The following is a 13618-nucleotide window of genomic DNA, read 5'->3' as shown; positions in this document are numbered from 1 at the left end:
TACAATCTGTTCCATAAAATTATCTTCACTTGCTTCATTCTGGCTTGAAAGATGGATGGAAAGACCAGCACTTTGAGATAGCTGATCTTTGTGCAATATTTTAAATTGGCACCCATGGAGTCCAATGCTAGCTGAGGCCATGATATTCATTTATAATAGAAAATGCCATGTGAGATCCCAACTCCAATTCAGTAGGTGTCTCATAATAGTTGTCTTCTACCAATGTTTGGAGTTCAGCCAAGACCTCTTTAAAGTGTAGTTAAAGCAAACCTTTTGCGGACTGAGGCTCCCTGACCACGGTATTCTCGATTGCTTTACAGGAACGTGTAAGTTGGGACACCAAATACGGAAGCACAGAGAATAATTATGGTGCTAGTTCCATTAGCTGCCAAAACACTCGTCTGTCTTGCAAGTCCGGCCAGAATGCTCCTTGAAAACAAGGATGGTGAGACGGTCAAGTACTTTGAACAGGTTTTTCAGACCAGTCCCTGGAAATCATGCCTGGTAGAATGGCAGTCAGAGTGGAGACCCTCGACAAGATGCAATTAACACAGTGACCGCAATGATGGGCTTAAACGTGAAAACGACTGTGCGGCGCCGCAGGACTAGGCAGCGATTTGTTCTGCTGTACAGATCGCCGTCGGAACCAACCCAATGACAGCTACCTTGTTAAAGCCTGTCTGAACAGGGTCTAGTCGGAGACACTAAAAAGGATAAGGCATCAGCTGGAAGATGGTCGATGCTCCTATTCACAGCGACATGAATTCTGCGAAATTTGAAGAATACACTTTATGTATGGTGCTTTAGTGGAATGCTGAAATCAAGAAATTAGCAGTTTACAATTGGATGATTTGTTTAATGAACAGATGGGGCAATATTGAAGATGAAACAACTAACTGGACAACACGTGTTAATTTGTGAGGGCACAATCCTGTTCATGGCCTAATGATTGACAGCAGTGATAACCAATATCAGACATCTAACCTGGTTCTAGTGTATACAATTCTGACTGAAAACCTAAGGCTGAACACTTTCTGCTTGTGTGCCATACTACTGTGCCCAGGTCAGCAGCAGAGTAGAGCTTTTGATGGAAATCTTAAGTAGGATCAAGATCCTAAAGGATCTCTTGTAAGAACTTTGCCACGTGAAACATGGTTTTACCAATAATGTCCTGAAGAAGTCACTTAAGTACCCTTGATGCATCTCCTCCCCTTTGATTTACTGCCTTACCTCTTCATGGGATCCTTACTTTTTTTAAAATAAAAAATCTCCACAAGGGGGTACCCCCCCCAAACTGGAATTTCACCCCCCACCAAGCACTATATATTTACATTCCCCCCCCCCGAAAAAAAACCCCACCTATATCACCTTCAAAGTACTCTCCATTACACCTAATACATTGGTCAAAGCTAAGATTCCATTCTTGAAATCATTTTTCAAATCCGTTTGGATGGCTGACAGCCACCCCCCTCATATTTCTTCTTCACCTCTTCTACATTTTGTTCTTTGTTCAAAGAATGAAGTCACATGGAATGAGGTCAGGTGAGTAAGGTGTTTGGGGAAAGAGAGGCATGCTGAATTTTTGGCCAAAAAGTGGCACACAGAGATGGCTGCATAAGCAGGTGCATTGTCGTGGTGGCAAAACCAGTCCCCCATCCGCCACAACCAGGCCTTTTTTGTTGCTCACGGTTGCACTATCACTTCAGAACCTCTAAATAGAAAGCTTAACATTCTGACCAGGTGGAACGAACTCCAAATGCAGAGTTGACATTTTTGTCCATTTGGATGTCCAAAACGAGGTTTGTCATCAATTGACATTTCACCTTTTTTTTTTACTTGTTGCATTATTTTTATTGTTAATGTATCTGACATTTCCTTATAAGTAAACATTGCAAGATTTCAGATAATTTATAGTTTTGATGAGATTTTAAAAAATCATTTTATTAGGGGCTCATACAACTCTTATCACATCAATTGTGTAACATTTCACCTTTTTTGAAATGAGAAACACAATTGTAGACTTGCGTTTTTCCCCTAGCACTGTCCCTGTAAGCTGTATTCAACATCACAAGAGTTTCCGTAGCATTTTTCCCGAGCAGGAAGCAAAATTTCATAGCACAACGCTCTTCTCTTACATCAGCTGGGTTTTCTTTGGGTACCCCCTCACATGCTAATCTAAGTAGACCAACAGTTTACTTGGATCAGGAGAGTCTGACTGATCTTGACAATGTAGGACAACCTGCCAATATTTATTTTACCTATTAAAACGATTTTAAAATGATCAAAATTTAGGGAAAGTTCTTATTCTTCTAAGAGTCATAAAAATAATGGGGTACAGTATATGACAATCAAAATGATGAGGAAGAAAAATAAATAGGATTTTCTAAGGAGTTTTGTGTATCAAAAGACCTTATCAAGAGATGAACTACAGGAGAATGGAGAAAATGTGATAATCGTATCTGATAAGGGTTTAATATCATATATACATAACTCCTACAATTCAACAAAGAACAAATCCTGATTTAACATGTGCAAAGAAATGAACACTTTTCCTAAAGATTTAAAGATGCTCAATGTCATTAGGGAAATGTAAAGCAAAGATACAGTAAGACACCACTTCACTCTCTATGAGGATGGTTGGGATCAGAAAAATGGAAACCAAGTATTGGCGAGGAGGCAGAAAAATAGGAACTCTTGTGCATGGCTGACTGGATATAAGATGGTGCAGCTGTTGTGAAAAAATCAACAGAGAAAACTATCTTCTGATTTGCAATTCTACTTCTAGGTATGTACCCAGTCAACCTGAAAGCAGTGATTCAGATACTAGTTCACCAGTGTTCACTGCACCATTATTCTCAGTCAAAAAACCACCTCCATCAATAGTTGGATAAACAAAATGTGGTACAGATGTGCAGTATATACTTCAGCCATATAGACAGAAAGGACAGATATATATAGTCCCACTCTTATGAAGTTCTCTAGAATAGGAAAATGCAGAGACAAAGATTAAGGGGAAGCTGAATAGGTAATCACTGCTCAAGGGGTAGTGTTTCCACGTGGAGTGATGAAGACCTTTTGGAAGGGAACAGGCAAAAATGGTTGGTTGCACAACATGGTGAACGTAGCTACTCACACTGGATTGAACATGAGTGGCATTTTTTTGCGATACGTATTTTAATAGAGTAAGACAGGGCTATACCAATAAAGAGAGCAAGTAAAATTTTTCTGGGTGAAAACAAAGATAAATATTTAGAGTTTGTCTCTTGCACCTTTTCCACATCCCTAAGAACATGCTTTGGCTAACCTGCTAATCCAAATTGGAGAGACATGTGGTGAAGAGCTAAACACAGGGTGAACCTAGGGCCAACCCTACACCCCATCATCAATGCACAGATCTGTGAGTAAGCCCAGCCAAGATTAGCAGCCACTCTCAGCCTAACATGAGCCAATCCAAACACATGAGTAGTAAGTGGTTATCATTTTCAGCCACTGAGATTTAGAATGCTTATGCAAAAACAAATCAATACAAATCACCCTACTTCTTCATAGACTTCTTAGGCCGGTGCTCTGTAGAGACTACATACTCAATAAATACATAATTTATTTAACACATATTTATTGAGCTGACAGCATACTAAGAACAGAAAGTATAACAACCAAGATGGGCAACACGGAGTATATTTAATTACAACTGTGATGAGTTCTACAAAGAAAAATTTTTAGCAACACAGAATTACTCATTAAATGCTATGGTCTCAGTACAGAAAGACTATCTCAGACCTCACCCCACCCCCTCCACACACACCCAATTCTAGATGGATTCAAGACCTACATACTTATGTAGCATGAAGGAAGTTATCTTCAGGACTCTGAAGAAACGAGACTTCTTAAACAAGACCAAAGAGCTTGAACTATAAAGGCAGATAAGCATTACTATATAGTTAAAATTTTACTATATAACAATTAAAATTGTAAAATAAAAGATAATCTAAGTAAAGCTAAGGCAACTGGCTGATTTTCAGAAAACATTGTTGCATATACATCATACGAAAGATAAATATATTACAAAGAATAGCAATCTGTTAATAAAAAGGCAGCCCAGTAGAAACTGGGAAAGGAGTATGAAAACGCAATGCCGAGAAGAGAACCAACATTAACCAAGACCACCTGTCCACTAAGTAACAGTCTGAGAAGCTCCATCTTCCGCCACTTACTAGTATTGCCATCACGTGCACTTAAGCAGGAGTCCGAACTACGGCCCACTGAGGACATTCACCCGGCCCACCGGGTGTTTTTGCCCATTTGCTTTTTTACTTCAAATTAAAATATGTGCAGTGTGCATAGGAATTTGTTCATAGTTTTTTTTTTAAAACTATAGTCTGGCCCTCCAACGGGTCTGAAGGACAGTGAACTGGACCCGTTTAAAACGCTTGAGGACCCCTGCATTTAAGGATCAGTTAATTATGTGTGTGTGAGACTCCCTCCTACCAAGTTTCATTCATGATCTGAAAATCCTGATGACCCAGCAACAATTTAAATGACTTTAAGTAGAGTACTATCATTTTATTACAATTATAGTAAAAAATCCTGACAGGGATACATTTATTTTTATAGCAAATCTTAAACTTATTAAACATGTCCTCATGAATACTTGATTCTAAGGCTTACCTTACCTTAAAACAGTAAGGCAGCTAGGGAAACTATTAAACTGTACTTAAACTTACATATGGGGATATTAAGCCTTTAGTATTCAAACAGGTTTGAGGCACCCTGATTTTTCCTTTTAATGCATATACAATGATGGAAACAGAAAATACTTTAAAAATACTCATTCGTGGAGAAATTTTGAATTAAAATAAATCAAAAGAAAAACTGAACAGTGCCTAAATCTTTATTTTTCAAAACCTACATTTTCAAATTAGACAGTTTTACAATGAATGACACAAAGGAAACTTAAATTACCAATAGTTTACATGTAAGCTTGATTCCAGTCTTAATGAAACGAAATAGAACAAAATCTAAAACCTTCAAGAAAGCTTCCACATTTTGCCCGTTTTGTAACTTGGCAGCTGTTACCTTTCCTTAAATCTTCGATTGTCTGCTGCTTTCTGTGTGATAGGTTACAAAGCACATAAAACCCTCGACTACAGCTGAATGGAGATACAAAGATAGGTGTGCACCGTTAGTCATCTGTTGCCCTGGTGATAAATTGAACCAGTTTTAAAATGTAAACTGAATACATTTTGACAGATAATACATCAACATAAAAAGTTCTTTGCCACCGGCTAGTGACAAACAGTGATGCAATTATAGGAGGGACTAATCAGAAACATCATGACATTAACTCTGAAAAAGCAACTATTCTACTTTAAATTCATTTCTGGTGAAACAGGGTCAGATTCTTATTCTTACATTTTTAAATAGTAAGTACCACCACACAATTTTACAAGTTAAAATGTCATTGGTGATTGCCGTTATCTCTAATTCTATAATGTGAGATACTACTGGGGGAAAGGAAAGATTTAGCCTTTTTTTTTTTTTTTAAAAGATGCAACCCACATATTACTAGCTGTATGTCAAGCAGCAACACTGCATACACCACCATAGTGTTCTCTTGTGAGATCTCCCATTGTGTGTGTCTGTGTGTGGGGGGCAAATCTCAAAATAATAGCAGAAGGAAAATTTTTTGTTCCGTTTTGTTTTTGACATTATATAGCGATTTGGCATATCACTTTTGCTTAATTAAAAAGAATGCTTAAAAAAATCATGTCAGAGCTAGGTTTTAACGCCTGATGCAACGGACTGTTGCTAGGTAAAGCAGTAATTACAGTGTTTTGACCTAGTACAAATGGCAGCAGAATACATTAGAACAGCACAACACCCTGCTGGTCTCAATATATTATCTTATAATGTACCAGTGCACTCTAATGATTAGCTGTACACTGTTGCTACTACACGTAACCACCTTTTTTCCCCTCCTGTTTGTAGCTGTTGAGCTTTACTTTCAGCCAACAAAGCACGAAACTACAGCTGGCTTTATCCATATACAAATCAAGCTGCAATGTTCACTGCCTTCAGGGAAAGCGATCTGTCATTGTTAAAAACCAATGACTTGCCCTCACCAGGATTTGTCATTCTGGTGATGACAATGGCTGACAACATCGTGTTTCCTCCTCTAGCAAAGAGTACATTAGTCATTACCAGGTCTTAGAGCTCACCTTTCCAACTGTACAGTATTCATTAGTTTGGGATGAAAAGGTCAATTATTTGATTTTTTTTAGTCAGTAATCTGACAACTACAAAGACGCAAATTCCCATGTTCCTTTTACAGGCATTTGAAATTATTAGCACAAGATATTTAAATAATGACCACTGCTTTGAGGAAATGTGATCAAAACGCATTAGGGTATGCTTTCCTCTGGCAGGGTAAAATAATGCTTAGTTATATGATTTTAATCAAGAGATTATTTTTTAATTACTTAAAGATACTGGCAGTTTCTGCTTTCTATTATACCTTCAAAGTCCTTTCACGAGATAAAACTTTTGAAAGCTTTTAATAAGACTTTCCATTTTCCTTTTGCAGCAAAGAGGCAGAATCAGTTCAACACACCAATATAAGAGAAAAAGAAAAGGAAAAAACCCGAACAAATTAAAATATTCAAACCACAACATTTAGTTTATCTACATCCAGCTCAACAGCAACATTTATAATATATCAATAATTTTTATCAGATTTTTCTCTTTAGGGTACCTTTTTAATATGTTCTGATTATTTACAACTGTACAAGCAAAGCACACACTTCCAAGTGCACATATTTAATACAGTATCGACTATTTGCATTTACAGGATTTTTCAACAATTTGAAAAAAGATCAACTGTTTAAGATCTTTATGGTATATTACAAAAACTACTGCTAGCTCTTGTACTCCAGTCTGCTTACTCAGTGAGACTAGCAACGACAGATCTACACAGTTAACTGAGTAACTCTGTAATCCACTCCCGCCAACCCAGGGGGCCGGTCTCCTTGAACTCTAAGCTGTCTTATACAAAAGTTAAGGCAAAGTCATTTTCAAGTTTAAATAAAATTCAAGTCTTTAAATATTGGATGGAAATATTTTCTTTACAAAAAAACCCAAAAAAACAAAAAACAACTCAGTCTTGTTAAATAACATTTTGTGGAATAAACTGTATGGTTACATTTAGCAGGAAATACTCTTATTTTAATGTCTGCTGCTTAGAATATGTAAAGAAAATTTTAGGCATTTTAAAACAAAATAATTTATATTTAACTTTATTAGAAACTTGCTAAATTTAGTGCATCCTTGTTCTCCAGAAGTGTAGCACTTCTAGAAGCGAATCAATGAAACCTCATCTTGGAGGTCACGAGCGCAGGGATTTTCATCCTCTACCACCAAAAGGGGTGGGGTGGGCTGGGGAACACAAACAGCATTCTCTCACAGTAAATACCTTTTAAATCCATGTGCCAATGCAGAGGTACAGAAAACGCCAACACAGAGTTGACTAAAATACGGACTCTTTCAAAGAGTAGTTGGGGGAAACGAGGACAGAAATCTATAATAGGGCATGAGCACTAGGTAGAGGGAAAACCACAAAGTACGTGGAAACTTATCACCTTCCTTGCCAGCACAGAAGTGCACCAACTCACAAGTTATTAAAACAACACTATGGTACAATTTTGTGGTAACATGTCAATAGGCAAGAAAGTTTATATTTCCATTGAAATTCTATTAACAATGTGCTTTGAATTTATTTTACACAATAGCCATTTGAAAGTGGAGTGAGAAGCTGGTTGCTTGCTTGCAGTACACGAAAACGCCAATGTTTGAGACTGCTCTGTCTATGGTGCTCTCTGCAGGTTCATTTTGCCCAGATACAAGAGAAAAGTTGTACTGAAAACATAAAATGCATCCTAGAATTACCTGTGGCCAGGTTATGTGTCAACAATCCAACACTACTCCTTTCTGAAGGTCATGTTTACAAAAACTAATTTTGCACTCACAAGACTAGCTGTCATCAGCTCTCATCAATTTGTTGACATTTTAGAGATATATACTTGCAAACCAGTTACTAAAAAAAAATGTAGCATAGTTCCACTTAATTTAGAAAAACTCATTATATATAGCTTGCATTCATAGCCATATGGAGACCTAATAAAAAATATCAATTTGTAGGAATAAATGCATGTTCTATCCTGAAAAAAAAAAAATCACTTATGCATCACCTCCAGTTAAGCACCAACCTAAAATAAGGTTTATATTAATTAAATCCTGAAAAGTAGATTTTTTTTTCAAGACAGGGAATTCCAACTCACAGAAGAAAAATAACTTGTAGGCATTTCACATGCCTTATATACTGCAAGCCCCTAACCAGCAACTCACTCTCTGTACTGAGTGGGAACAGTGCTTCAATGCAGTTCCACAGAAGACAACGGCCTCTGCAAGCCCTCCCAGGCGTACACATCACTGAGGAGACTTGGGCGGTGTGTTCTGTTCTCTACTTAGACGCTTCCCAGTGGCTGGAGGCGGGGATCTGCGCCCCAACTGCCTTCTCTGATCTTTGGGTTGTCCTGGATTTGACTTCAGGGGAGGGGGTTCTCTGTATCTCTCCATTGGTTCAGTGAGTTTCTTTTCTTCTTTCCCACAACCGACAGTGTTTGGCTTTTGTTCTTTTTGGGGTTGCAATGGGGAAGAAGGAGGCTCTTTACTTGTTCTCTGACAAATCTCTGCGTAGCTAGGTTTTCGCAATTCCTGGGAAACACAAAATGTTGAAATTACATGCATACACAATGTCTCCAGTGAAGACATGGGAAAATGAAGTTCAATTAAGGCCCAAATTAAAAAATAATAAAATAAAAAATAAATTTTACTAAAATGTTGTATTCACAAAGATTCTTCTCCAGCACCACAACTTTCTCCACAAGATATTCTAGAAATACATTTTAAAAGTGAATAATATTAGATAACGTAGTTATAAAAAATGGTAAATAAACTCTTGGCAGCATTTAGGTCTTTAAAGACTCTTGAGCTCTTCTACTGAAGCCTAAGGAAACAAAAGTGATAATCCTAGAAATGCGTCCTTTTCTAGAAATGATACAACAGCAAGCCTTTTTCTTGTCCCACCTGTCCTTCAAACTTACCAGTTAGTCCCATAGCAATGACATGGTCTCCTGTGAGTACTTAATACAAAACAGTTTTAGAGGGGCTTCAGGTGAGTGAAACCCGAATGCTATGTAATAGAGGAAAAGGGAAATTTAAAAAATATATTTCAGCTATAAAAACCATTTTGAAAATTAGGTTTGTCTTTATGAATATTCAACTCTATGGGTAACAAAGGTTTATATCCCAAATAAAATTCTCACTCAAATACCAAAATGAGGGCAATAACAAAAGATTTTGTTCTTTTAAACTAAAGTTTCATTTACCAAAAAAGATAAAGTGCCAGAAAGGGGGGTGGGGGGTGTAGAATTAGAATTTAGAACTTAAAGAGTCAAGAACTGGAGGGTAAAATACAAGCAGCATTTAAAAAAGAAAATAGTAAAAAGTGCAGATTGAAAACACTTTAGAAACACTACAGCACACACTATATAAAGATGCAGTCAGTGACAACCCCCTAAGGAGGCAGGGTACTCTGTATAAATTCCTGTATGCCAGTAAATCGGTGTCAATTCACACTAGGTTGTTATGAATTTAGGACTGCCAGTGTAGTTTCCATGGCAATACAAGGGCACTCTCTTAAACATTTACACAAAGGAAATGAGACTCAAAATGGTTCATTACAAAAACTCAAGCACAAAAGAAGACAGTAGGGGAGGAAATGCGGGATGAAAAAGACAGAAGACAGAGAACACAAGTAGCAAAATGTTTAGCAGAGTAAGTTCTTCCTTATCAGTAATTATTGCACATTTAAGAGATTACTACTGCGCAGTCATATAGAGTAATGATACATGCTATGATATGAATGAACTGCAGAAAACATTATTAAATCAGACACAAAAGGACAAATATTTTATGATAGCACGTAGATGAACTATTAGAATATTCAAATACATAGAAACAAAAGGGTTACAGGGGCTGGGGGAAAAGGAATGGGGAGCTATTGCTTAATGGAGACTAAGCATCTATTTTGGGTGATGAAAAGGTTTTGGAGGTGGATTATAGGATGGTCACACAACACAGTGAATGTAATTAAGTCACTGAATTGTACATTGACAAATAGCGTGGCAAGGGTTGTGTTATAAGTATTTTACCACAGTAACATTAACACACTAAAAAAACTGAAATGTACCATAGAATGATCAGTGTACTTTTATTCTTAAAATAACTGTGGGATAAGGAGGAATGGTTATAGTACTATCCCATCTTATTTTGTAATACCACCTACCATAGGTTATCACTGCGTATTAAAAATATAATGTATGCAAAGAGCTTGGCAAAGTGCCTAGTAAGTGTTAGTCTTCATTTTTGTATTTATTACAAACACAATACTTATGGTGAATATTTAACTGACTGCATAAGTCAGTATAAGAGCCGGAACTGGAATCTTGTTAACTACTCAAAACATAACCTCTACCAAAGGGTACTGGGAACAAAAGGTATCTATGGCTGTGATGCTGAGAAACAATGAGAATAGTTAAAAATTATTAACAGATATTCTTGGTATTTTTTACAGAAAACACAACACAAGGCACACACACAAAAGAAAACCCATCAAATTAGATTTTATTAAAATAAGCTGGTACAGAAAGGAGAGTTAGGTATCTTTTTATCATACCTGAGATTTTGTGATTTAAAAGAAAATAAGCACTAGTTACGTACTGTGGCAGTTCCATTAACTTGTACTGATTTACATGCAGTAGTAGCAAGAGGAGAAGAAAGTCTTTCCATACTCTGTGTTTCCCTCTGCTTCTCTATAATCTTGGAATCGCTGTAAAAACAGCACCCACGATTTGAATTTCATGAACCATGACAAATAGTTGAAAATTAGTAGATACAAAGCATTTGTAGACTATTACTTACTCAGGTAAATGGGCTGGGGAAGGAGATTGTTCATATGTTGCTGATACAGCACAAGAAATGGGCACTGAGGGCTCTCTGGGGATTACTGCAGGAATAGTGTTTGTACTTGCATCCACATTTAGATTCTAAAAATGAAAACAGCAATGTTTATGACACTGTGAAGATCTTTTTCATAATGATCTTAATACGGTGATCAAAAAATACATGTTCTGCTTAATACAAGTTTTGGAGATCCCCAAACCACCTGCTAAAACTGTTTTGTAGGTCTCATTTTTGGTGAAACAAAGGTTAGTTGCTCTTGCCTACTGCTGAATGCAGCTGACAGTCAGATACATGCACCCACCTCAACCCTAGAAGAACAGGCAAAGTTGTTACCTGACAGCATAATAAAGGCAGAAAAATAAAACAAACACATAACTTGGGAAGACCTTCTCTAGCAAAAATGCCAGAGATTCCAAGTTTGTCCTTTTGCCTACAGATTTCTCAGTCCATTTTCCAATCAGCAAATATTTAATGATTCTCATGCTTCAGGCCCTCCCCTCTATATTAGCTTCCATTGTAATGATTTGCAAGCCTCTTTTCTCAGCTAAATAGATACTTTGGATGAGAAGAAGAATCTACACAACAGATTACCGCATGAGTTTTTTACCCTTTAAAATTAATAAACACCAACCTAACCAAAACTCTATTAAACCACGACTACAGAGCATCTGAGTCCTAGGTTCAACTGGCCTTACTACTCAAAATCGATGTCACTTTTGTACATCACTTAACATATAAGTCTCATCGGTAATCCCAGGGTAATATTACCTACACCATTGGTTTCCCTTCCCCTGCATATTAAGAATGTAATGTATGCAAAGAGCTTGGCAAAGTGCCCAGTAAGTGAATGCTTTGTAAATGTAATTTTTCTTGTCATATGCAGCTTACCCTGTCTTTTGATGATCCTATTATCAAGCTAGACAGCCTGTTTTCAAATAAGTCCTCTGTCTTTAAATTGCCTACAGCTCCAGGCAAAGGAGGGAAGTTGGAGAGCCCTAACTCAAAGCTAGGGGATGGAGGTTTTGGTGGCGTTGGAGACTGTGTTTGACTCCTCTGGAATAAAAACAACATCCCACATTAGGACAAGTGTAAAAAATCCTTATAGCATAAGAAATGCATCAAACTTTAAAAAACAAACAGACTTCTAAAATGTTCTAATTTTTACATCTTCTTGAAAACAGTCTTTAAACAAACCATGGACAGATAAATATACAAATACTTAATTGCTATATCAAAAGTCATTTATTAGGCAACTAACTATCTAGACCAGATTAGTAAAAAAGTATCTCAAAACTACTGATAACCAAAACAAAAAACAAAAAACAAAAAAACTACTGATAACCAAGATATGTGACAAATTAAAACGCAAATATTTGAGTCAGATTCTCTTTACCCCATTAAACAAAATTCAGACTATCTTGACTCTATAGTCTAGCCATATTCATCTCCAGTTAATAGTTACATATGAAATTATAGCATAGTGTATATAACAAGTCAATATTTATAATCTAAGTTATAAAGGACATATTCAAAGAAAAATAAGCAAATTACTGCTCTGTCCACTCCCTGATACCCAAGCAATAATTTACTAAGATTTGCATTAAAAAAACTAACAAAAATGAAAGATTACAGCTCAGTTAACTTACTATAACACTTTATAGTTTTAAATATGTACAAAAAAGTATGAGATTCTTATTTTGATTTAAAGAAATCAAACTAAAAAAAAATCAAACTCAGCATAGATACCCAAGTGTAACCCCCAAATGTCTCTACAAAGACAGTAATGTATATGCTTATTGAAAAGTAGCACTCCACAAGCTTAACGGTACTTTATAAAAATCCAGGTTCTTGGTTGGAAAATACCAGAAACAAAAAAGCAAAATGAGCTTATATAATTCTTTTTTTTCCAAACTATTAAACTATTTTATTGGGGCTCTTACACCTCTTATAACAATCCATATATCAATTGTACCAAGCTAATTTGCATATATGTTGCCATCATCATTTTCAAAGTATTTTCTTTCGGCTTGAGCCCTTGGAATTTGCTCCTTCCTTTCTATCCCCTCCCTCCCTAATTCAAGTATTTTTAAAGTTGGGAATGGCTAGCTACTTTGACTAGGAAGGAGTGCTCTCACGGGGCTCATGTTAACTTGAAAGGGCCAACATTTCTCAGAAAGCAATACCAACATGAAGATTCGGTCCTCTATAAAAGAACACAGATCAAACAGGACAAAGCGCAAATAGAAGGAGGCTAAACCTGTTTTAAAAAAAAACAACTTCCACTGTATTTTCTGGGTAACCATGTCTTATTTCTCCACTTTATTAATTGTGACTTAATTTTGTTCTGTTATGTGCCTTTAGTACTAAGTTTGTGTTATTAACCACCTGACTACTGCAGGTTCTTTGTAATTTAATATAACGAGCATCATATTCAAATTAATCTAGCAATATTTTATTTTATTTTTTTTCCCACCCCCCACCCTAGCTTCCTAGTAATATTTTAAATTATGCAGAGACAAGATTATTTCAAAACATCTTT

General features: G+C 36.5%; 1 protein-coding gene across 6 annotated transcripts in view; it reads right to left on the bottom strand.

Moving 5' to 3' along the window:
* Window positions 1-4873: 4873 nt before the first annotated feature.
* Window positions 4874-13618, bottom strand: part of LARP4B (La ribonucleoprotein 4B) — a 72493-nt gene continuing 63748 nt past the window's right edge. For all 6 annotated transcript variants that reach the window (XM_045289784.1, XM_004702345.3, XM_045289785.1 and 3 more), the window contains 4 exons: window positions 11968-12132; window positions 11038-11162; window positions 10837-10945; window positions 4874-8769 (listed from right to left, as the gene is read on the bottom strand). In XM_045289784.1, coding sequence (XP_045145719.1) covers window positions 8482-8769; window positions 10837-10945; window positions 11038-11162; window positions 11968-12132 — 687 coding nt within the window. In that variant the 3' untranslated portion in view covers window positions 4874-8481. The remainder of the gene's footprint in view (window positions 8770-10836; window positions 10946-11037; window positions 11163-11967; window positions 12133-13618) is intronic.

Source organism: Echinops telfairi, unplaced genomic scaffold (genome assembly GCF_000313985.2).
Source record: "Echinops telfairi isolate 266 unplaced genomic scaffold, ASM31398v2 ScPeMD7_31;HRSCAF=116, whole genome shotgun sequence".
In the NCBI taxonomy this organism is placed as follows: Eukaryota; Metazoa; Chordata; class Mammalia; order Afrosoricida; family Tenrecidae; genus Echinops; species Echinops telfairi.
Note: the sequence above shows the minus strand (reverse complement) of the source record. Positions and strands in the feature narration are given on the sequence as shown.